This window comes from Coenobita brevimanus, chromosome 110, assembly GCF_032717465.1.
Source record: "Coenobita brevimanus isolate Jiangsu-jjx chromosome 110, ASM3271746v2, whole genome shotgun sequence".
Taxonomy (NCBI): domain Eukaryota; kingdom Metazoa; phylum Arthropoda; class Malacostraca; order Decapoda; family Coenobitidae; genus Coenobita; species Coenobita brevimanus.
The window spans coordinates 47,478,401-47,505,878 of NC_137063.1; the positions used below are offsets into that span (position 1 = coordinate 47,478,401).

Sequence of the window (27,478 nt, forward strand, 5' to 3'; positions counted from 1 at the left end):
CAATAACATAAGCTATATAACTGTGCATGTTGTTTAATATAAGTGGTATACAATATAGCAACTATATCATCTAACATTTATTTACATCTATTTAAGGCAATATCACAATTATGAAGAATAAATATTGCACTTCAAGGTAACGATATTTCAGATTTGCTAGGTCTCCATAAAATGAGATGTTCCGACGACATACAAATTTTATGCTATAAATTATTATTTACTCCTTCAGCCTAAGGATACAATCATTATCATCAGTATCATCTTGATTATCCCCATCTTTTTTTTCCCACCAAAGGATGGACTGAGACAGGGCCCAGAAAGCCAACGTCAAATGATTTTATTCAGCTCAGGACAGACAACTTGGGTTGATGGGGTTAGACCTAATCTCCAGAGCCCCTTGAGTCAACTGATAAGCTTTGTATTTTACTTTGGTTAATGCAAAAGACTTCATTCAGATCAGGAGGGCCACCTTTGGCTGAACGGGCTGGCTAATACAACCTGAAAGACAATATCCAACAATATATCTGGAGTATAACCTCTCCTCGCTGTCTTAGATCAAATAAAACCAAACAAAATGGATACTGTTAGCCTACCCACAAAGAGCACTGCAGTATCATATACAGGTACAAACAAGGCCCCCACACTCCATTTCAGTTTTTGACCACCTTCTCATATGCACATTCGGTCATATTCACATCTGTTAAGAAGTCTGTCTAACATCTCCTCCTTACCAATTTATTTTACCTCTTTCACCATTATACAGTATTCTTTTATATGCCTCTTATACAGAAAGAGAGGTCTGTAAATAGCACTCCATTAGAAAATTATCAAAACTAGTCTACAGTACAATGATCTGAACAGAGGAAACAGCTCCCAGCATAAAAAGTTCAACCAAAGAACAATAATACTGTACACTAACAGGGCCCAGACATGTTATGCTTGGGCATTCATGCTGCATGCGGAAATGCAGGACTCATCCACTCTCGACAAACCTAGTACTGTATACAGTAATTCTATAATTGGTTTGCTTTTACCTGACGTGGATCATTAGACTTGGTCCGTACTTCCAATGTATAATCATCATCCTGAGACTTTTTTTTGTTTTTCTATCAGATAAGGTAGGATCCTGAAACAAGGAAAGAGTAAGTAGGAAAGTTGAAGAACTACTAACAGTATGATTCAGTGAAATGGACCACAAAATAATCACTTATCAGTGATCGAACCCTTGGAATCCTGGCTCCACTTTACACACCTAACCGAATGCACTTTTTATATTTTTTCATATTCCACCTACACCTCCCAGATAGTCCTCATTATCCTGACCATCCTGACCTTGTTTTCTCACCTAAGAGGAAAGTAAGGTAGGATTCAGAAACAAGAAACAAGGAAGCACAGTACAAAAGTAGCTATGAGAATAAATACTGATCATATGCCTTGGGATACAGGAGAAAGACTGATACCCATAAACTTTCAAACTTTCTCACCCAAATGTTTTTGGGTGATCATTCCAGTTTATATACTGTATTATCCAGTTTTATTCAAAGTGTCAACAAAGACTGACCTTCAAAATTAGATCTTGAATGTTTCAGACATGTACATGTACCCCTCATTTCCCTTCTCACGTCTCCCTACTGCTGTACTCATTTCCTTTCTCATGTCTCCCTATTGCCGTAATCACTTCCCTTCACCAGACTCCTTTAACCCTAATATTCTCTTCCTTGGCTTCCCTACATATAATTTCCTTTCACCAGGCTCTCCTTCCTCTCCTCTTCAGTTAATTTCAGTTCCCTTCATTCTCCTACCCTTTGCTCTCACACCCACAGTACCCCTTCTTTCTCTCTGGTGGCATGGAGTGGTGTTTATAAAAAAAAGTTGACTTGGAGTTTCCAGGGCTATTGTGTTCTGTATCTGTACAGATGAGAAATATTCCTGCAATCGTAAAGTTTCATCTCTCTCAGTGATTTTGTTTGGTCATGCATACAAGAGAGAGAGAAGGATGGACACACAAACACACCAACTATTGGATACTTACACAGATTATCATCCATTTCTCAGAATTTGTTCTGAAGACACAACCTAGGCAGATAAAGTTCAATTACAATCTCATGCTTCACATCACATGAAAATTTCTAAAATGTTTAGTTCTCCTTGCACTTCTTTTATTAAGAAAGGGGAAGTTATTTATTTTTTTATTATTATTTTTTTTTTTGAGAAATGGGCAGCCCAGCTACTCTACAAGAACCATGCACCTAACTTTACAGTAATATGGTAGTTGTATAGCAGATTTGTTCTAATCTAAGAGATCCCAAACCCCTTTCAACTCAGTTAATGGTTAAATGTAGACAGACTGGAGGGTTGATCTAACTAAATAGACACATTCTTACCTCATAACAAAGGTTCACTTAACTTCACACAACCACAATTTAGTGTTCAGGTGATGGGGGTGGTCCACTAACATAAGTTAAAACAAATTACAGTAGAATAGTTCAGTTCTGCAGTATTTCATCAACCCTCACACATTCTTTTATCATGCAAATTAATTATTCACACAAATATTTTCTTCCATTCCTCAAACAACAACACAGTGTTCAGATGTGTTAACATGATTATACATTATTTGTTTAAGCAGATACATCACTGTTCCACTGGTAAACCTACAACTCCCACTCAGGCAAGCTTTCTAGCATATTTCTGACATCATATTCATTCTCTCTGCTATAGGCAGGATAATGTTGAGAAAGATTTATATCATCATCATCGTCACCATCATCAATTTCTTTAGCCAGTGAAGTACTGAACGTATCCTTTGCCTCTTTCTTCTAGACATTTCTTAAAACAGATGGCTACAGGTGATTCTGATGCACTGTTCTTAATAATGACACTCACTGTTGGTGCACAGAGAACAATCTGTTAATAATAAATGTGTTAAAATTGTATGAGAGTCCTGATAACACACAGATGGTGTCAGCTTTTTCCAACAGCAATAAGGGTTGATACATGTATCACAACCTCTTAACTGTATGAACCTTGCATATGAGGCATTGCAAAGAGCAGGAGTGAACTGGCCAAGATCAGATTTTGAGAAAATGAGGTTTGGGGCTTGCAATTTTCAGTTTCCCAAGTTTTGAACAATTTGATTCACTGTGGAATCTCAGTAAGGTTAAGGTCAACTAAGTGAACTATTCCTTGCCCTAAAATGGAGCAGAATTCATACAAAAGTGATACAAAGACAGTATTTCTGCTTAGGTGGCAAGTTTGTCCCTGCTTTTCTCCATGCCTTACATGGCCTCCTTGCATACCGTATTGCAGTAATGTTTTATAATAATACCGAATTTGACAAAACAACAAGCATTCTCATGGACTGAGGAAAATACTGTATATATAACTATAGTCAGAAACTGCATACAATGGATACATCATGATGGCAGGAAACAAAAACAGTCAAGTATTTATTAACACTACTGTATTTCCTGACAATGATAAATAAAACAGATATCAGTTATCAACATAGTTTCACAACCAATTTTGTTATTCTGAAGATATAACAGCCCACACTGACCCTAAAGTGAGGAAATGCTGACCAAGCAATCTGGTGTAGAGCTGAAGTGCATAACACCAAAACACAGACACACCCCAGACCCAAGGGCAATACAACACAGGCCAAAATGAAATACAGCAGAATGTCTCTGTAGGGTGGCAAAATCTGTTTCAAAAATATAATCTTACTCACAAGAGCTGAGCATGTAGGGAAGGGAAAAAGCACAGATGACCACGATTACATACCACAGCCTCTGATGCCTGAAGGACGATGCTAATTATATAATTAACAGCAGCAACTGATGGCATATGCGAAGACGTGCACTGTGCATCCACTGAAGATGGAAAGGACAGGTATGTTGAACATCTTCTGTTTGCTTCTTATCCCTCACCCCATCCTCAGGTAGGAAAGAGCTTGGGATGATGATGATGCTTATCAACTACTGAGGGCCAAAATGTTCATCTGAATACCATCTTTTGTTATCTTCCATGATGGTCCAAAATGTTAAGTTAAATGTCCTCTGATCTTGCTTCTTATCCTCCATGATATTCCAGAATGCTATACTGAATATCTTGTTATTGCTTTTCATCCTCTATGAAAGTCCAAAATGTTAAGTTCAATAACCTTTGTTGCTGTTTTTCATCCCTCCATGATATGCCAATAAATAAGTATGATTATAACAGGTTTGGTAAAGTAGATAAACCATACAGTGGCTAAAAAAAAATTGTACTGTAATAAACTAAAGCTTACATTTTATGAGTCTTTCTTAACAGTAAATTAATCCCTTATCTAAGCATAACAATTTCACTGACAGACATACAGTTAAGTGGTAACATAATTGCTACTTTTGGGGCATTTCATACAAAAATACTGTAAATGGCTCATTCTGGACTGACAATCAATTGAAAAGCTGACATCAAGCTATAAACTTCTCGGGTTCTTCATTCTGGCTAGCTTCTGATATATGTGTTCCAATATGAAGAGGTTGAAAATTATATCAAGTAACAGTGTATGCTGAAGTTGCTTTTGTTGATGCTGCTATGGCCCTGGGCTCAACTAGACATGGACCAAGGATTACATATTTAAGATGTTGTTCTCTTGCAGTCTAGCATCCTCCTTTTAGGGAACTGGGAGAGAGCTAAGGAAGGTATGTATAAAAAGAGAGCCAAGTCACCTGGTTATATCAGTCCCATCACATGAAGGAGTACCTTTCTGGTATCATGTTATGACTGTACAGTACTTAGGTTTAACTTAAGTAAACACCAGCCAATTTTTGTTCATCTGAGTATAAATAGGTCTCATTAAATAGCATACAATCTACCTCACAACATCACTTTTACATTAACCCAGCTCCACATTCAGCCTTGGCCACTTCTGCACAGACCCTTATACAAGGCACTTAGGGTTGGAGTAATAAATTAACAGCCAGTCAAATAAAGTATTACCCTCTCTGAGGTCTTGAGGCCCAAGGCCAGGCTAAAACAGTCCATGACATACAAGGTATGAGTATAAGGGTATGAGACAGAACTATATCCCAAGTAGTAATAATAAGGGTATGAGACAAGTCAATATCCCTAGTACAGTAGTAGTGGCACACACGCACACGCACATGCACACGCACACACACACACACACACACACACAGTCATGCAAAATTCTACTATTTGGATGCTTTTCTGAGGCACACCCAACAAAAAAAGGTGCACTGTCGAGATCCAATGGATATTAAAATTTACTTCTTCTGACAGATGTATCCAGAAAGTTAGCATCATGCCATTTTTATGTACTCAGACTGCATAACATGCTGCATCATGCCATTTTATATAACTTTGTGTACTAATACTCCTCATGGGGCAATGTAGGATTGGATGATGGATGGATGGATGGATGGTGTACTAATACTATCATTATCATTATCCCACTAATACCAACGGTAAGATATTCCCTAACATTATACAGGGACCTACATATCAAAATGCTTCCACATTTCAAAATGTTAAGCATGCGATGGAGTGCAATTTACTGCAATGGACAGCAACAATACAATGAACATATTGATGCTATGGAGTCTAGTGTTACAATGTTCCAAATGAACGAGCTCCATAAGGGTTTAAATCTAAGGGGAGCTGAAGTTCACTGATCCCATACTCCCATTCAGAAGAATGTGAATGGTTACTCTTATTTCAAATATCTTGACTGAGTAGCCTAGCCTCAGGTCCCTATGCTCCCACAGGGGTAATAAACAACTGGATGATAAATGGTTATATAAACTGTTACACATTCCTATCACATACAGGCCATTCTTTGAAGTTATCATGAAAGACCCACAAAGATTTAACAAGCAGTATCAAAGATGACCCCAACAACACAGGTATACTGGTGCGAATCTCATTCCAATTCCAAGCCCCTCATATTAAGAAATCATAAAAACATAAATAAGACAGAGACCACAGACAACTCATACATACAAACATACTGTACATTTAGATATAAGTTAAATACCGGTACAAATACCTATTAAATGGTTCCAATACTGTACCAAATGCACATTCACAATGGGTGTAAAGTTTCATTCAGCTGCCAACAAACTCAGCAAACATACTCCCTTACAACCTGGCAACAATTAGGAACTATGTCAAGAAGCATATACTGTACATACAACAGAAATAGTGATTATATCAGTATGGTAAGTATACATCCTGCATATTTATATAAATACAATACAAAGAACCTTAATGAAGCTGAGGATTTGTCAATAATAAAGATCGTATGACCTGGAAAGATATGTGACCATAAAAAAAAATATTAAGAGATGTGTATGGGGATGGGTATCATGAAAATCCAATTAAAAGAATGCAATGTGGTGATTCAGCTGCATGGAATGCATGAAGTGTGAGAGTGTCAATAATACAGTGATTATAAACACACAGCATTGATGGACAATATATAACCTAAGAATACTGAACACAGATTAAAATAATGTAAGTGTATAAGTAGGAGGGCAGCTTAAGAGGAAATAACAGGATGATAAGCAAAATGCAAAAGGTTTCATGGATAACATAGATACAGCAAATAGTAACAGACAAATACGTGTATATACATAAATCTATAAATATGAACTCAACTAGAGATAAATATAAATACTGATGACCACAGTGATGAGTGTATATTAACTTACATATCCTTGAAACATTCCAAAGCAAAATTTTTAGAGCATTTCTACAGGAAGAGCAATTTGGGAACTGTACCTCACGTAATCCTGCCTTTGGCAACACATTTCAGAGATCGTTATAATCATCAGGCTTGTGAAGACTGTTCATATTTTTGGCATCTACTGGGCTGTGCAAGTTTCTCTCTGAGTGTCGAGATCTCATCAATTCCTTGCGGAAATATGTCACAGTTTTCTCGATGCCTTGTCGTAGAGGTACCTGCAAGAAATGCAAATATTTTCATCATCATCATCATCATCATTTCACGACTATCACTCCACTATGGAAAGGTGAATCATACCATCTGTTCTTGAATTAGACAGCTGAACAGAAAGAGATTAATGTGCACTTGTGGATTGGACTGATGGGTGCAGATGATCGATGTTGATATGACCCCACACTCACCTGGACATGAACCTGATGGACTGCAATATAAAGTTGTCTTTCCCCTAGACATCACCATTCTCCCTTCAGGAGAAAGAAAGGACAATGATGGATGTGTGCACGATCAAGCAGTGGAACCGCTTGGTTACACTGGTGCTGGTACACCATGTGCAGGTGTCCCTCCCCACTGGGTACTAAGAAAGCTGGAACTTCTGATTTACTTGGTAACAAGATGTCATCTAGTGGCCATATATTTATGTATGCCACACTTGGATATAAAGTACACATTACATAATCTATCTGATTCATTTTGGGAGACTTAGTACAGGCTTTCATGTGTCAGCCTTCTTCACCTGATGGAGGCTCTCCATGATACAAAAGCACCAGCAGCATCAAAATGGAAATGATGCATAGAGATGGAAAAAAAAAACAGGACGGATAGAAAATGAAACACATTAAAGAAAATAATATTAATAAACTGACAGAAATGAATGCTATGAACTACCAATAGCAAATAATTTAAGGACTGACCAGAGGCTGCCATCCCAGGATGGTGGATGCCCGAGTTATGTCTGGCTTTCGGCGCTGAGGATCATCTTCCATCGCATCCTTATTTATTGTGACACTCTTCCCCCCCACCATCTCATGGATGATTTGGGCAAACTCTGAAAAAAATAAACAATGGATGATTTCAGCACCAAACTAAAGGAGAGGAATAGTTACAGACTAAAGGTATACCAACGCTCTTCACCTGGGCAGATGGCGGTATCCTCTGGCTCTGAGATTCCAAATTACAGCATCAGTAAAAAGTAAACTGATAAAATTCAACTGTACTCAGACTTGTGTTTCTTGAGTGTCATATTACATGTACAGCTGTAGAAAAAAGTATCGTTACAATTTTGTGCAAAACAACATGACAAAAGATGATGACTTTTGAAATACAGGCGGGGGGGGGGGGGTACTATTGATGATTGTATAATGCTTTCATACAGGTAATGTTATTTTTACTATAAGCCCTACAGTAGAAGGTATCGCTTCAAGATGTCACCGTCGCTATTAGCTGATACGTCTCCCATGCAGGAGCACTAACCCTTCGGTAATAGCAGCCACTGTTGTGTTCGTTTTCGTATCTATCAGACTCCTGGGTAACGATACTTTTTTGTACAACTGTACACCCATACTATCTAATGTGAACAGCCATGGAATTCTGCTTAACATTACAAAGAAGAGAGAATTATGGTTACAGCTAATGTTCGATTTAACAAACATTGAATATGAGGAAGTGTGAGATAATAGAATTATTTTTTTCCAGTATTTCTGCCCTATTTAACGGAAAATTTCCATTAAATCAGGCATAATTCCGTTAAGGAAATTCCATTCATCCATCCATCATCCAATCCTATGTTGCCCCATGAGAAGCGCAGAAGCCCGGGGCTAGGCAAGTTGGTTCTGACATTTAAGATGAGTGACCAGCCTCACTCATCCATAAGTGGCATTATGTGAGTGACAAAGCCCAACCACCCCCCGGATATAAACTCCTCATTGGCTCCATCTGACTGGAGTGCCATAATTACCCACTAAACCATCAGGCGCCAAAATTTGGTTATATGGTTACCACCCGGAGTAGTAAATAGTTTCCTGGAGTATAGGAAACCATTTGGTTTGTCACTTAGTGTAGAGTCACCCACAGGCAGAAGGAAGAGGAAAGAATGAAGGAAAGAACAACAGAAGAGGGAGTGTAAAGTTACCCACAGGCAGAAGGACATGGAAAGAATGAAGGAAAGAAAGACAGAAAATCTGTAAATAATAATGCATTTCTGAGGTATTAATTATGATTACATATACAACTGCAGTATAAAAGTATGGTTACAGTTCAGACTGCTGTGTGTAACATTGGGAGTTAACACAGTTTACTAGGTTAGGGTTGTCTTCAAGGATTTAGCGGGAAATAGCTCGAAATACCAGAAAATTTTCCTTTATACTAAGCCTTGGCTACAGAACTTGATTTAGCAGAAAATCTGAGATAATGGAATGGGGGCTGGCTGAATTAGTTCATTAAATCGAACATCTACTGTATTTAAATATCTTATACTGCTCCATCCCACTCTTCCACATCATCTTCGAGGTCCTTCCCTCTCCCCCTGCCCCACTAGAGCTCAAAGCAGACAAAATGTTAACTTACCCTCAATAGTGTGCTCATCTGGGTTGCCGAGGTTGACTGGGAGTGAGTAGTTCGAATTCTGGAGTTTTATGAGACCATCAACCAGGTCACTCACATACTGGAAAGAGCGTGTCTGCTTCCCTGACCCATAGATCTGTCAAAAGTGGGCTGTATAGGAACTGTCCTACCCATTATTTTAAAGTATAAAACAACAACAACAACAATAATACGGTAATACATCCATCCATCTATCATCCAATTCTATGTCGCCCCATGAGAAGCGTAGGAGCCCAGGGCTAGGCAAGTTGGTTCTGACAATTAAGATGAGAGTGACAAGCCTCACTCATCCCTGAGTGGCATTACGTGAGCAATAAACCTCAATCACCCCTTGGATAAAAACCTACACAGGCTCAATCCGATTGGAGCGCCTTAATTACCCACTAAACCACAAGGCACCATAATTTGGTTATATGGTTACCACCAGGTGTAGTAAACGGTTTCCTGGTGTACATGAAACCATTTGGCTGGTCTCTCAGTGTAGTCACCCGTATACAGCAGGAAAAGGAAAGAATGAAGGAAAGAAAGACAGAAGAAGGAAGGAAGGAAAGAAGAAAGGGCAGGCACCCAAGAGCAGCAGTACATCAAGTGAGTGGATGGTTTTTGTTTTTGTTTTCATTTTTGAAGGCTCCGACATGCTCCCATGTGTTGGCCTTGGTCACCTAATGGCAGCTCTCCATGCTGCTTGATCTCTGGCAGTAATAACACTGATAATAATCATCATCATCACCACCTAATCGTATAATTCTATGTGTGTGTGCATACATATGTGTGTGGAGCAGTTAAAACCGGAAAAAGGGTTTTGATGAAACTTGACAGGATGGTTGCAGTTGGGTTACAGATGGACATGTTTCAATTTCATGCCAACTGAAATTTTCTAATTGCTCCCTTTGGTTTTACATCGCTGTACTCGCATGTGGATTGCGCCAGGGAATTCCCATGGAGTTTCTCGAGTCGATGCATAAGTTTTTGGTTGCAAACAAATCGAAACAAGGTCCAGAAATGGCTCGCATTTGAGCAAGTGCTGAGTGGCATGATAGGGCAGTGAAGTGCTTGTAAAACTATAAATAAGCATTCTGTACTTTCTTCTACCTTTTTTTAACAAATATCCATACCTCAAACCTTTAATCTACATATTTCTTTGAAAATTAAATTTATGCAACCTGCACACTTTCCTTAACAGTCCTATCTCTGCTGCCCTCACTCCAGATTTTTCACAATCATGCCATATAAAAATTTCACACAAATGTGGACACTAACACTCCCGCATGCAATCCTCTTGCAGCCACCATACTTAACTCTCTATTCACATTAAGGCATTTTTTAGCATCAGGCACTCTTCTTCCTTGATGACTCAGCTATAAACCTTTATATTTACATTTATTTTGGCATCTAAGTCCTTACTCTTCAGTCCATATGAGTCTCTCTCTTCATCGCACAGTTGCATCTTTAACTCTTTTCTGTTGCTTCTTCAATGGTCACTGCTCCTCCGAGCTGTCTGCTTGCATCCCTCCATCACTACCGCAGGCGCATAGCACCTGTCTAGCAACAAACTCTCATCCCTTTTCTGTCCAACTCTCTAATGCACAGTTTAACCATTACTCCCAGTCCTTCATGTATGCAACGGTTCAACTGTGAAACTGTCTCCCTCTGGCTGTATTTCCTACTGCCTATAATCTCCAGTCTTTCATACACAGTGTGTCCAGGCATCTTAAAATAAATGGATCTTGATTTTGGCTCTCTGTTATATTGTTTTTGTTTTTTCATGGAGGTAACAATTTGTGGGCTCTTGGCCTTTGGTTTCTTCTTCCTTGCATTAAGAAAAAAATTATAATAAAAGTCACCAGCACACCACGCCAAGAGTCATCTCTCTCAACAACCATCCCGTTAGTCTAGCTAGCTACCTACACTTAAATTTAAAATACACTACTCACAGACAGCTACAAAACTCTGAACCAGGCTGTACAAATCCTACTGGCTTGTAAACAATACTGTACAGCATTACCTGCCTATGGATGTACAGTACATCCCCCTTGTATGCACCTACAGTATATCCCATTGGAGCCCAGTGTCCATAGTATTGGACAGAACTGGGAATTTTCAAACCTTAATAAAGTAGGAACCCCCGGGGAGGGACCTATGAGCTTCATGACTATAAGCTGATAGGCGGAGGGCGGTACGCTTAGGACCCTCCCGAAAGTGCCTCGCCCAGCAGCTCTGGGATCCAATGGGTTAATGGCTGGCAAATCTATCAGTTTCTTTAACCCATTGGAGCCCAGAGTCCACAGTATTGGACAGAACTGGGAATTTTCAAACCTTAATAAAGTAGGGAACCCCCAGGTAGGGACCCATGAACTCTGCGACTATGAGCCGAAAAGCGGAGGGCGATACACTTAGGACCCTCCCGGAACAGTGCCTCCCCCAGCAGCTCTGGGATCCAATGGGATATGGGCGGCAGGTGTGCTCGCATACTAGGAATCCATCCATCCATCCATCATCCAATCTTATATTGCCCCATGAGGAGCGCAGGAGCCCGGGGCTAGGCAGCTGGTCCCAACATTTAAGATGAGAGTGACCAGCCTCACTCATCCTTGAGTGGCATTACATGAGTAATCAACCCCAACCTCCCCTTGGATATAAACCTTCACTGGCTCAATCCGATTGGAGCGCAATAATTACCCACTAAAATACCAGGCACCAAAATCTGGTTATATGGTTACCACCCAGTGTAGTAAATGATTTCCTGGTGCACAGGAAACCATTTGGCTTGTCACTCAGTGTAGAGTCACCCACAGGCTGAAGGAAGTGGCAAGAATGAAGGAAAGAAAGACAGAAGAGGGAGTGTCAAGTCACCCATAGGCAGAAGGACAAGGAAAGAATGAAGGAAAGAATGACAGAAGAGAATGGAAGGAAAGAAGGATGGAGAGGAAAGGGCAGACACCCGAGAGCAGATGTAATAAGGAAAGAAGGATGGAGAGGAAAGGGCAGACACACGAGAGCAGATGTAATAAGGAAAGAAGGATGGAGAGGAAAGGGCAGACACCCGAGAGCAGCACTACATCGAGTGAGTGGATGGTGAGTGCCCCCACCTACCACATAAACTAATGGGAAAATTAACATATGGGTGGCACCCCCTCTATCAGTGACCTTTTTGACCCGTTTGAGGGAAAATATGTAAGACATATACGGTACAGTACTTAAGAAATATCTGAAATAGCAAGAATATGGCTGCTCACCTTAATCAAAGAAGACGACAGGCTTGATGGACGTATGAAGGGGTTCCGAGGCAGGGTGAGGCACTTAGTGTGCACCCCCTGCACCACCCGATGCACCGCCAGCCACACCACCTGCCTCATCAACCTCCTCATCAACACTTTCACGAGCCAACTCACTCACTTCCTCCATGAATCCTTCAAAGTCTATTGATGACACCACTGATATCACTTCATCTTCTAGTTCCTCCCCAGAATTTGGCACTGCAGAAGAAGACACTGCTTCCTCGGTTTCCTGAATTTGTGGTGGCCGCTGAATGTAACGGGTGATGAGGGTTTGTTTCCTCCTGTTAATTTGTTGATGGTGCTTCTCTGTATAGTAGCGGAAGGTTCTGTCTAATGAACTCGGAACCTCTTCCATTCGTTGCTGGCACAGTTCCATGCTCTTGAATTCCTCCTTGAACCTATTCAGGGCACACAGGATTCAACTAATTCTAGGCACTGGCAAATCAATCTCCATCAGTTCTGCTGCCTGCTCTCGTGGTTCACACCGGAAAACAACGGTTTTGGGCAGTTTTTTCCTGCCACCTCGCGGTACTCTGGTTAGGAAAATATTAAAAAAAGGTCCTCGCGCACTAAGGGTTTCGCATACTAGGGGAATGTACTGTATTGTATAGTTTATAAAGGCCCCAATATACCTGCATGCAAAATCCAAACAATACTGTAGGGGTTAATTCAGCCACTGCTTCATCTACATATGTACCTGGCAGAAAACCCATCATCAAAATCCTGCAACTGAGTGCTGACTCTGGTTAAATAAAACTAAGCAATGCAGTATGTAAACTATGCTGTAACTGCCATAGCCTTCATGCAGTGAACTAACGTAACAAAACATTAAAACAGATAACAAAAAACACAGCACTGTGAGTGGTCTGGCACACTTAAAACCTACCAATCTGTCCATAGCCAGGTGCCATAATCCCTAAGGGTTGTCCATTTGTCTTTGAGTTACCTGTTTTACGGGGAGGGGCACTAATCCTCTGCCAGCCCAAATATTGACATCTAGGGAAAAACTACGAGCTGTAATGTCACCAACTTTGGAAACTTACACAGCTTCCTCCTTACCAGTTTATTTCTACATATGGCACATTAATACTATACAGTATGTATTTTGCAAACTCTGTCTATATCAAGAAGACATACATACTATACATGAGAATATTGACAATTTCACTGCTATATTTGTACCTACTTGGGTAATATATTCAGTTTAAACTAGAATATATCATTCAGCTAAAGGAATGCCTACCAGTCCAGAAGTTAAATGAAATGGTCTTCCAGCCACTGACAACATAAATTCCCCTCTGGATGAAACTGTCTTATGGCACATTACCTTTATTTAAGTAACTTCAGGTGTATTATGCAAAATACATGATTAAGGAAGAGACACCGAACAACCTCCTAATATGACAAGAATATGATGCATTAACTTACTGTAATGTCTTGTCCTGTTAGTGCCTGGAGGATGAAGTTGGATACCACCCGGCCATCATTGATGTGCATGCGGGGTCCATATGTGTTGAATATCCGAGCTACCCGCACTTGTACCCCCTCCTGCTTTCCGTAAGAGTAGGCTAATGTCTCAGATATGCGCTTGGATTCATCATAGCAAGCACGTGGGCCTAAAAATATAAATATCTGCATAAATATTCTAAATATAATCAACTCATCTACCCTTCATCCAATACTTTATTGCCTCACCAGGAACAGAGAAGCTTAGGGCCACGCACATATGTCAATATTTAAGGTGACTGCCCAGCTGTTTGCCCCTGAACAGCCTTATATGAGCAACACTAACAATGGTCTGCAATATATTGACAGTCCTAGCTTAATTTTTCCAATACAGAGTACTGTACTGTATCTGGACCATTCCATTACTTTATCAGCCTATCAACCCAATTAAGAATAAAGTCAAGAGCAATTAAAGGATACAGATACAACAGATACAGCTTAACAAGATATACAACAGTCATAACAGAGAACAGCAACTTACCTATGGGGTTGACATGGCCCCAGTAGGACTCAGTCTGTGGGTGCACCTCTGGGTCGCCATAAACTTCTGATGTGCTGGCAATCAAAACTCGTGCACCCACACGCTTGGCCAAACCTTGGATCATGTCGTAAGATATTACCACTTGAATTCAGTGATGTACAATATACAGTAATCCCTCATTTATCCAACGTAATAAGAGCCAAAGGCATGTCCGGATCTGTCTGGATAATAGACTTCTCCCCTGTCACCACCATTTGTACATAACCTAACTTTGAAAACCATTGTAAAAGGCCAGTACAGTACATCGTACAACACTTGCTCCTGTTGTTCTACACTACTCAATCTGGTCAAGCAGACCTATAAACCACAGCCAAGTGATTACCATGTCATGTAGGGTTGAGTGGGCCAGGTCGTATTCCTTTAAGATGCGGGAAGTCGACCATCCCGCATCAATCTTACCCAGGATCTCTCGCTTCTTCAGTCATCACTACCCTCTTCCTTTTCTGTGGTGGAGGGGCCATCATCACACACCCTAGAAAGAGGCATGCAAGGAATGGCAAAGCCTGAAGCTGGTAGGGAACAACCACAAAAGCCATCATGTGTGCTGCCATAACAACTATATGAGAGGTGCTAACCACACAATCGATGCTTGGGAACTGGGAACAGCCGAGGGGGTCTCTAGCAGATGCTCGGTGAACTACTGAGCCTGAGAGCATGGTGCCACCGGGCTATTCCTACCCGGATGGGCGAAAATGTTCACGGGGCCACAATTTCCACCCGGACGCAATAACTTTATCCAGATCAAATGGAAAATTATACATATAATAGTTTAATACGGCCAGGTAAATGGGGGATTACTGTACTCTGTTCTTGCTACAGATAATGCGGCTAGAACACTTATCACACACAGCTTATCAAAATAATACTGCACTTCAGTCTTGCATTTTTGAGCCTGGATTATTAGGTACATTCGGAGCAATAATTTACTATAAAAGAAGCTAAACCACTCACTGACAAATCATGTAACACTTCATTTTACTGACCAAGCATATTGATTGTGCCGACAGTATTTGTTTTGATGGTCTTGACTGGGTTCTGCATGTAGTGTGGTGGTGAGGCAGGACTGGCCAAGTGATAGATCTGAAAAATTACACAGTCTTACATACTGGTAATTAATAATCACAAATTACCAATGCTCCTCCCCAAAATGTATTTTGTTTGCCAGAAACACACAGAAAGCAGTGGTTCGAGCCCTGTTTCCCATATCAATAAAATTAAACACAAAAAGTCTCCCTCTTTAACCAATCGCTCCAACAGGAGCAAAGTTGAAATTCAATGACTAGTTTACTTTGGATTTACACTTCACTTGCTCTCAACGAACAAAGCAAAATCAATGTAAAAGCATCCGTAAACTCAGTGCCATGAAAACAATCACACACACTACCTTCAACCAGTGGAAGAAATTTTTGAAAGCAGACTACATTCATTCATTATCCAATCCTACACTGCCCCATGAGGAGCGTAGGAGCCCGGGGCTAGGCAGTTGGTCCTGGCATTTAAGATGAGAGTGACCAACCTCACTCATCCCTGAGTGGCAATACGTGAGCAATAAACCCCAACCACCCCTTGGATATAAACCTTCACCGGCTCAATCCGACTGGAGCACAATAATTACCCACTAAAGTGCCAGGCGCTAATTTTTGGTCATATGGTTACCACCCAGCATAGTAAATGGTTTCCTGGTGTACAGAAAACCATTTGGCTTGTCACTGAGTGTAGAGTCACCCATAGGCAGAAGGAAGAGGAAAGAATGAAAGACAGAAGAGGGAGTGTAAAATCACCCGTAGGCAGAAGGACGAGGAAAGAATGAAGGAAAGAAAGATAGAAGAAGATGGAAGGAAAGACTGATGGAGGAGAGGACAGGGCAGACACCCAAGAGCAGCACTACATTGGATGAGTGGATGGTGAGCGCCCCCACCTACCAGACTACACAGAAGTCTTTATAATGACTGAATTACATGAACCCAAGCTGGGCTCACACTTGAACAGTCACAAACATGGAAAATCTTAAAAAACACAATAGAAAGCCTTAAGATTAATAACAGCATGCATTATGACCCCGCATGTAAATCACCTTTAAAAAAAAAAAAAAAAAAAAAAAAAAAAAAAGGATGTATGAATAACTGAGGCACACAATTCACTGCTTAGTTCAAGATTCATGCCAAATGTAATTTTATGTTGTATCATTCCCTACTACAAAAAAGGAAAAAACTGAAAAACCTCTCACACTACACAGAATGACTCAACAATCCCTCCCCCTCCACCCAGCACTACACTTCACCAGCACATAAATACACACACAACATCACCACCACTCAAAAACAATATTCTACATGAAGCACCACCAAACATTCACTCCTCAAAAACTCCCTTACCAAGTGAGACACGAGTGCATCCAGCCAGACTGGTGTAGCCATCATCCTTTCCTACTCCAGTACCAATGCAAAATGCAACTCATAAACAATCCACTATAACCTCCTTGTAAGGCAGCAACCACACACGACAACACACTCACCTACCTCATACACCTCACAAACACATCACAGACAATCCTTCAGCAAACTCGTATCCTCAACAAAAGATGCCGAAAAGTGTCACACTGAAGTGGCTGGTTTCCTGCAGTCTGCTGGGTTCACATTCAAACAAACCTAAGGTTGCAACTACTGTACTGGTATTAAGTGTTACTATTGGTAGCACCAAGAACAACTAAAGATGGATGTCATAACAGAAAAATGCCACATCTGTTCAACTTCAAAGTACTGTGGCAACTAGTGAATTGGTATTACTACAGTGCTACTACTGGTAGCACCAAGCATAATTAAGGAAGGATGTCATACCAGAAAAATGCCACACCTGATCAACTTCAATGTACAATGGGTTGACGATATCATGATGTATAAGCTCAAAGTTCTCATGTCCAACCCAATGCTCCACGTTGCGGCGACGCCCAGTGAAGAAATTGTCAGCCACAATCACCTCGTGTCCAGCCATCATCAGACGGTCAACCAAGTGCGATCCCACAAACCCAGCACCACCAGTGACCTGTGGGTATATTGGTATTAACACTTATGGGCTCCTGTACTTACACTCATCCAAATGAAATAATCTGGCATTAGCTGGAACAGAATGACAGAGTTGTTTCAATTATTGGAAAGGAAATGATGACTATTAAATCTCTCACTCATGTATAATGCATTCTCGGCTACATAAAAAACTGGCACTAGCTAAAATAAAATAGCAATGAAGATGCAACCGAGAGGTAGATGGGGGCGCTCACCATCCACTCACTCGATGTAGTAACTGCCTTTTCCTCCCTTCCTTCCTCTTGTCTTTCTTCCCTTCATTCGCTCCTCTTCCTTCTGACTATGGGTGACTCTACACTGGGTGAGACTCCAAATGGTTTCCTGTACACCAGGAAACCATTTACTATGCTCGGTGGTAACCATAAAACCAAATTATGGATATGGAGCCTGGTGGTTTAGTGGGTAATTAAGGTACTACAATCAGATTGAGCTGGAGCAGGTTTACATCCGAGGGGTTGTTGGGGTTTACTACTCACATAATGCCACTCAGGGATGAGTGAGGCTGGTCACTCTCATCCTAATGGGTAGGACCAACTTGCCTAGCCCCAGGCTCCTAAGCTCCTCATGGGGCAACACAAGACTAGACGATGATGATGATGATGATGATGATGATGATGATGATGATGATGAAGATGCAACCAAAATAGGGTTAATATAAATCAACAAATACTACAATAATATATGTCAAGAGTAAGTGCAGATGTGTAGAATATGAAATATCAGTACCGGTACTGAGAAAAAAAAAAAGCACAAAAGTCAGTCAAAAATACTGTAAATCCTTGTTTTTCGCTCCTTGGATGTTCCGCCAAAACCTTGAGAACCGTGAAACATCGAAGTGTGAAGTTAAGAATCAATGGGAAAAATAGAGGAGCGTTCCGGTAGGGCACGTACCTACCCTACCAGAAAGTACTATAACACCAAACAGGCCCTACCCAAAATTAAATGAAGAGTGTTTGCTAGTGTTAAAACAGCATAACACAATAAATATGTGCCTGAAAAGACATTAAAACTGTTATAAAGAGCTGCAACACCAAAAATCCTTACCAGAAATAAAGTGCAGACTGGCTTGAGTGGCAAGTGAAGGTGTGTTGAGAGTGGATGGGTTAGTTCCCGATGTCACTAACCAAGGAAATACTGTACTGCCACTTTTCACCAGATTATTTAATTTTCGACATCAAAGTAAGTCAACTAAACTCCGGTCATTTTATGTGTCCTCTTTGTCACTAAAAGGAATGAAGAAATTATAACAACATTATTTTACTCACTGCTACACTGCCCTCCTCTCATCCTAATTCTCCCATTTTTCCTGTCACTTCTTATCGCTTTTCTTACCTTTACAGGTGGCTTTACATTGAGTGACAAGCCAAATGGTTTCCTGTAAGCCAAGAAACCATTTAAAACGCTGGGTGGTAACCATAGAACCAAACCATACGTGCTCCCTACGTGTCGGCAAGTGGGTTGGTGGAGGGTTAGTGCCCCTCCCCGTAAAACAACTAACTTAAAAATCAAATGGCCACCCCTTACGGGATTATGACGTCTGGCAATAGATAGATAGATAGAATAAAAAATTGGTGGGCTGAGTCTACCATCTCTGTATTGGGACAGTTATTATTCTTTCCTTCCTTAAATATCGATAAGCTTTACTTTACATCCATTTCAGGTATTTGTGCATCAAAACAAAAATAAATAGTGTTACGAGAAACATGTAACGATTCTTTGTTAAGAAATAGCAGCACGACACGGCTGAAGATCATACGTTACGATCACAAACAATAACAAACTCGCATGTGTCTACTGCCCAGCTGGACCTGATGTGTATTCACAATACGGCTGAAGATCATATGTTACGATTATAAACAATAACAAACTCATGAGTGTCTACTGCCCCACTGGACCTGCTGTATAAAGATCACGGAAAACTGCTGCAGAGAAAAATGGACAGTGCCTAGACTGAGCATCAGTAACCATCGTCTGCTAAGTGTCGGCTGCCGGCTGGTAGGGTCGAAGTGCAGGGAAACAAGCGAAGTGTGAAAACTCGGAAACTTTTTTCTTGTGCGAAAAATGACGCCGAAGTAAAATGCATCGAACTACGAGGATTTACTGTAACTAGAAAAAACATGCAAAGAACCTTTACCTAAAGACATAGCTACCAACTGATACACTAGGGCTAAGAAACAATCTATGCTTAAAATACATTCCTCCCTGAAGATGGGGAGAAAGAGTACAAGGCATATAGCCTACTCCTTTAATATTGCAGAAGGTGGCTAAAAGGTTTGAAAGTGCAGGAGGAGAGTGAGCAATAAACCCAAATCTCTCTTCAAATTTAAACTGTTAGAGGCCACATCTGGTTGGAGTGCCTTACCCCACTAAACCACCAGACATTTGTCTGTTGACTAAATGGTGACCAACCAATGCAGTAATTTAATGTTTTCTTAAATTTATATAGTAGTTTATATGAAGCTACAGAACGTGGTGAATATTTTTGGCGTATCAGATAGAGCCAGGATTTCAGGGGCTTGAATGGCAAGCAAATAGAAACATGGTCCATTGGACTGGGCACATCTGGGCTGTCTGGACATTGCGACTCCTCATCCTGCCTTTGGGTGGGAAAGGAGGTCCAGATGATAATGATGATGATGATGATGATGAATAAAAAAAATAATCCTCCAACAATTTGAGGTTGGGTAGCAAACTATACATTTACTGGAAATTATGTGAACATACAAGTGGCTATAAATGTTATTTAAACATCACTATCCTTCAGCCACCTACGTCACTAGTTAGAGAAATCATACAGGCGAGAGCAGTGAACCAAACAAATGGAAAGCTCAGCACACTATTCCACTGGAACAGAAGTGAAATCTGAGATGTTTCAACCTAACATCACATTTCTTGTTTAATCTAGACAATGTGATACATAACAATGGAGTTTAGAGTTTAAAGTTTAAGGGTACAACACAATCAGGATAATAATACAGACATTGGGGGTATTGTACAGTAGCCTATATACCAAGACAGTACTATTATACACTGTACCAAAAAATTTATGGTAAGGGATAAGATAGGTTGATGCTGTTGTTGTTGTGCTACTCCAGTCTGTCTAACTGAGCAGGCCAATCAACCACAGGCAAGCAATTACCCTTTCAAGACCATCCTGTGCAGTGAACAGACATGCCCATGCATCTGACAATGCCTTGCCATAGCAAGGTGCAGACTCACAAGAATTAGTGTGGAAGTTTGGCTCCTGGGTGGATGCTGCATTTATGTCTCTCCACCCAGATAACAGGGGCACCACTGTAGGCTCCACATCACCCCATTACTTGGCTACAGCATGACCTCATTTTATGATGAGGCTGTTTCTTTTTTTTTTCCCATCACATAACAATTTATCGCATATTGTTAATTATAACATGAGTTCAGTGGTGATACATTTTTGGCCATGGGTCACCTGCCTTACAAAGTCTAAAAACAAGTTTACAGCTTATCTAAAGTGGTTATTATTTCACTTCACTTGCTGCTTACCACCAAAACTAAGTCTGAAAATAAGTTTCCAACTCACCTACATTGGTAGTTATTTCACTTAACTACACATCACTTGCTGCTTGAACTGCAACAGCACACTACTGTTCCATCACTGGCTCTAATGCACCTGATAGTGAAGAGTGGAAAGGCCATCTCTGAACATACGAATGACTGTAAACTTGTGGGAGGACAAATGAATACGTGAAAAAGGCAATAATACACCAACCTGTGAGGCTTTGCACAGGATCATAATCATCACATGTGCAAAAATTCTATTGTACACTGAAAAAAGTTCCTAACTTTTTTGTCATCGTATTAGTGATTCATCACATACCGGTTCATCGTATAACAAGGGTCTACTGTGTATGGTTAACAATCAGGATAACAAATGGTTTCCTGAGTTATAGGAAACCATTTGGTTTGTTGCTCAGTGTAGTCACCTCAGGTGGAAGGAAAAGTAATAAATACAGTAGTGACAAGAAGGATAGGAGAAATACGAGAAGAGTAAGACTGACACAGAAAAAGAATAACAGACATGAAGGATGAAGTACGCAGTAATAAATCATGAGTGGAAGATGGGCACCCTGGATAAGATTAGAAAACAGGATATACAGTGCATCTTATTAACTAAAAGTACTGGGTATGAAACTTCACACCAACAGTCCCCACAACTATGGCACTGTACAAAAGAGTAATAAGTAGAAAGCAGAAAACTGTTCTTACCAATACTCTCTTCCGATCTTTGTAGGTCAAAAATTCAACCTCTGGATATTTCTTTGGTATCCTGTATTCAATGTCTTTCAGCCTGTTCTCCAGCTCCTTGATTTTAGCCAAGGCTTCATCCAGATTGCTAATACTCTTCTCCTGGTCAGCCAGCACTGTGGATGAAGGTTTCTCTGTGTCAGCCACAGCCAGGTGCTGAGCTTTGTCACTGACAAAGGCACGCTCTTCATCACTGGGTTTCTTCGACGATACCAGCAGTGACCAGTTGAAGATTACTGAAATGAACAACAGGTATAATCTTCACACAATATCTGCATCCAAGGGAAGAAGCAAAATTTTAATTTAGCCAGTCTGTCATTTTAAATCTTCACATTATTCCATGCAAAATTTGCAACCATGTATTTGATCTTGCAGTCTTAGTCACAATTCTGCTGTTCTACCAACAGGCCACCCTATACATCTCAGTCATACTGGTACCTGTACCCTGTCTGGTTATCATCATCAAATTTCTGTATGAACATTAATATCATTTATCATCTAGTCAAACAAAGTACCTATACCTATGGTCAAAAAGAAAATGACTTCACAGTAAACCTTCCCTATATCAGATTCTACTTTTACCAGACCCCTTAAATGAAAAACTTACTTTTCTTACATCACATTCAGTCCATTATCACTGAAAAAGTTTGTAGCAACCAATGTTTAGCTGTACTGTTTTCGTTTTCTTTAACCCTTTCATCGTCATTGCAGGGGTGAAGGTCCTGTCAATCCACACCAACCCTGGGGGTGTTTTTTCAGGTTTCAATAATTTAAAATCTTTTACTGTATCAATAAGCTATGTAGGCATACCTGTCTACAGTACAGTTGTAACATCCCAGTTTCAACCAAAGAGATTCAGGGGAAAAAATAAGTTACATTGCCATCATATTGTAAAAGACGTTATGCTAAAATCAGAATTACAAAAAATACTGTCTCCTTGCTATGGCAAAAATCATTAATTTACTAATATAACAAATAAAAAAAAAATCTTGTCTCTGTAGGCTGCATAATTCCAAACTCTGAATTATAAAGAAAATGCTACCAATAGTATCAAAATGTAAAGACATAAAACACTAGGAACCCAACAAAATTTGCTATTTTAAGACTGCAACAGGACACAAAACATACACACACACACACACAAAAAGAAAAGTTGCATACTGTCAAAATCATCCCCTCAAATGCTAAATGAACTTAAAATAAAACACTGTCTAACAGGACAGGAGGGAGAGTCGAGGGTTCTACAGAGAACCAACTACCTTTACTGCTTGCTTCTGCCCTAGGTTTCTGATAAAGCCGGCTAATCAGCAGAAACAGTAGTGGCCTTAACTGCTGTCCAAGAATGCCAATGGCAGTAAATGGGATAACAAGAATACACATTTCCATCCACCAAACAATATCAGGTTCAATACTACATCAGTATCCACACGTAGTATCTCACAGAACTGAAAAACTGAAGGAAAAGGAAGGGGCGTAACAGATATGAACCAAAATATCATGGGTCGGATTCAATTATCCGAACTCACCACAACACAAAATTAACAGATACTGCACTGCCTGAGCTCACCAGCAAAGACAAAACCCACAACAGTGATGGAGGTCAGCCAGCGCTTCATGGTTCTGACAGTGACCACCATACCGGGCACCTGCCAAACAGTCCCACCTTCTACACGGCCCTCAGTTCACCAATTCCTGCAAGATTCACATGCAGAATATTATGTGGCACTGAAATTCACACAATATGGATTAGTGAACATAGAAATATCAAGTACAATAAAGTAAAAGTTTGATTAATTCTTTACCAAAAGGGCACAGCCTTTCCATACTTTCTATTGAAATGAGTCTTTCATAGGTTACTTGTTAGTGTTCTTAGCTTACCACAGGTACTGGGCATTTTTTATTAACTTACCTCAGAAAGCTATAAATATGGAATTAAAATGTGTAAATATTTTGCCAACATCTACTGACAGCTGGCCATATTCAATGTTCTTAACTTGCATTTTTTAATTTAAATGCTGGCTGTTAAAAGCACGTGAGATTAGGTTTGGTTAAATTATTAAGTTTTCCACAGCTTTGAGACGGGATACATTCACGTGTCCAGTTGGGGCAATGGTTGGTAAACAATATGGCCAGTCAGACAGACTGTTGGTAAACAATGCTGCAGGCGACCTGGTAGTTTCCTTAACTATCCAATAACGGGTGGCTATATTTTTTCTTTTTCCAAACACTTCTTGCTGTCACAATTCAACAGCTAACGATCTGTGTTGCATATACATCAAAACTGCTGATCTTGAGATCGTGAGTTTGTTATAACATAGGTGGGATCCCCGTGCCCGTTCGGTAAAGAATTACCAAAGGTAGGATACAGATTCATTCATTCATTCATTGCCAGACGCCATGTATCCCAGACGGGGTGGCCAAGGGCTTAGAGTTAATTGTTTTACAGGGAGGGGCACTAATCCTCCACCAACCCCACTTGACACGTAGGGATGCCGACAGCATCTGGTGTTCCCAGGCAGTCACCCATCCAAGTACTAACCAGACCCAACGTTGCTTAACTTCGCTGATCGGACGGTAAGTCAGCACCACTGCTACTTTTATTATTTTTACCATTCATTCATCAAATGATGCTACAGATTATGCAAGTCCAAGAGCAATGCATCTGTCCTACTGTTCAGGTCATTCTGGATCCAAGGTCAATCTCTCAACTGCACAAATGACAGGAAACAATCATTTACCTTAATACAATTAGTCAGATAAATACAGAAAACAGTCAAGAATAAGAGAAAGTGAACCAGTAAGGTATTTATGCTACACTGTAACCTTATCGGCAAATATTTATCAATATCTTACAAGTAGGATTGGAAATAAAAATAAACAAATGTGGGTTTGGCCACTCTGAGGTTTTACTTGGTATATACTTAGCTTCCAGAGGTAGGATGAAGGGATATAAAATGGGCAGACAGCAATAAGCATATCTGTCAAGGAACCTATGTAAGCAGAATATTATGAACAACCATCCATCCAACCTTCTATGTCACGAATCACAAAACCAAGGCGAGCTCAGACACTTGGATTTACTAGGGATGTACGTACGTGAATGTATAATGTAAATTCCGTGAAGATGACTTGGGAGCCAACGTAGCAGCGAGACCAGGAAAATTTACACGTAACCTAGAAGGCCCAGGGCGAGACTGCCGCTGCCGCAACCTTCTACTTGCTCCGCCTCCTTACTCCATTTGTTTTGGTTAACTTTCGGTTCACAACGTACTTCGGTCCTCAATACGGTATTTTTTTTCCCCTGTTCAAGCCACTAATTAAGTTTGGAACTATACGTACTCATGTTTATGTTGAGCGGTGGTTGTTCTGGATGGAAAAAAGGGAAAGATTAGCAACCAAATTTGCCGATCCAATACTGAGGCTGCGCCGAAACTAACAATAATTCAGCAGTGGTTCAAGAATCACGAATTCTTTCAAATGATAAGTACAGAAAAAAAAAAAAAAAAAAAAAAAAGCGTAAGGAGTAAGCTGCGGTGGTTCAGCGAATATCATGTTCATTTCCCACTGTCTTGAGTCTGGGTTGGAATCAGTTTATGGTTGGCGTTTAAAGGGGTTTATCTACAGTATCTATCTATCTATTGCCACACACCTAAATCCCTTATTCGGGGTGGCCACACACAAATCGCCTCCACGTCGCCCTATCCTCCGCCATTTCACTGCCCTGCTCCCAATTCACACCCCCCTCTCTCATATACCTCTCCATCCCTTCAACTCATCCTTGGCCTTCCCCTCCCTGTGTCCCCCTCCAACTCACTCACATACTCTCCTCGTCAGTCTCTCACTCTCTGTCCTCTCCACATGGCCAAACCTCCTCAATGTGTTTCTCCTAACGCTTTCTATCACACCCACATCCACACCACAACGCTCCTCTTCCACACTGGTCAGTCAGTCACTCCATGTGACTCCACAGGCTCTTTTCAAACAACTCATTTCCACTGCTCTCATTCTTAACTTGTGTCCCTCCAACAACGTCCAAGCTTCACTTCCATATGTTAGAGTTGGTATCACAATACTGTCATGTAATAACTTTTTCACTTCCATGTTCACTTCCCTGTTTCTTATCACTGCCTTCAAGGAACTAGCAACCTTTCTTCCTTGTTGTACCCTTTCAAGCACTTCACCCTCCAAACTTCCATCCTTACTGATCACATTACCCATGTACTTAAACGTACTCACATTTTCCATTTCCTCATCATCCAACCTCACTGTACATTCACTGATTTCACTTCTCTCGAAGACCATAACGGGTGTTGGTAATAAATTATGTCCATTCATATGCTGGCACATACCTGTACCCATCGGTTTATACACACACACACACACACACAGACGTAAGGAAATTTAGTTTCCCAAATAGAGAAATGCACTACCGAATGAAACAGTGTGTGCCAAAACAATAAATTTAAGGATCTGATTGATAAAAATGGTTTAATACACGAGACAGTACGAGCTGGACTCATTCCTGTAGAGATACAATTAGGTAAGCACACACACACACAAACACACACACACACACACACACACACACATACACACACACACACACACACATACACACACACACACACACACACACACACACACACACACACACACACACACACACACACACACACGCTTGCCAACTGGTGGACGGGAGTTCGAGCCTCGCTCAGGTTGCGAAAAGTTTCACTGACGAAGTGGGTGGTTACTGTCCCCCTCGAGCAAGGGGACGGGTGTGTGCGTGTGTGAAGGTCACAGCCTTGCCCTTAGATCGGACTATATGAGCTCTCAGCTCCCTTCCGGGAGGGTAAAAGCTGACGATCACGACCTACATCCTTCCCATAACACTTTTCATGACTAACATCGTATTCTGTTATTAAACTATTGTTGTAACTCAGATGTCAAGATGGGGAGTGGCTAATTTAGGCCAAGCTACAGTAAAAAGAATATATTTCCGCAGGGGACTTCATACGGACCGATACATGGACTGCATATATTTTGGTGCTACAATAAACGTGAGCTTCTGCAAGGGAATACATAATCCATGTTAGACAGAGAGAGAGAGAGAGAGAGAGAGAGAGAGAGAGAGAGAGAGAGAGAATGGGTAGTAAAGGCGAGTGGTGGGATGAGGAGCAGCAGGAGGTGGAGTGTCCTGGGGCCTCCATGGCCAGAATGGCTGGATAAGTTTAGGAGTGACTTCTTGCGAGCTTCAAAAATTTCGTAATGCCTCTTCCTCAGCGACTTACTTACTGTAGACAATGACACCTCAAAATATCCTCCGCCATAAAGTTGATGTCACCTACTGTAGGTCGATATATAAAAAAGGACCTGAACAGCATAGCAGAACTAGAAAGTGGTCGGAGAGAGCATACCTCCGCCAATGTCGATGCCATTA

The 27,478-nt window shown here is 40.7% G+C and overlaps 1 protein-coding gene across 1 annotated transcript; it reads right to left on the bottom strand.

Moving 5' to 3' along the window:
* Nucleotides 1-6,287: 6,287 nt before the first annotated feature.
* Uxs (UDP-xylose synthase) lies at nucleotides 6,288-23,682 on the bottom strand. Its single transcript, XM_080286116.1, has 9 exons — nucleotides 23,609-23,682; nucleotides 22,003-22,277; nucleotides 17,528-17,716; nucleotides 15,658-15,754; nucleotides 14,615-14,728; nucleotides 14,056-14,243; nucleotides 9,314-9,446; nucleotides 7,663-7,796; nucleotides 6,288-6,966 (listed from the first exon to the last, which is right to left on the bottom strand). Exons 1-9 carry the CDS (start codon nucleotides 23,676-23,678, stop codon nucleotides 6,817-6,819), a joined length of 1,350 nt encoding a protein of 449 aa, XP_080142242.1. The 5' UTR covers nucleotides 23,679-23,682; the 3' UTR covers nucleotides 6,288-6,816.
* Nucleotides 23,683-27,478: the final 3,796 nt, after the last annotated feature.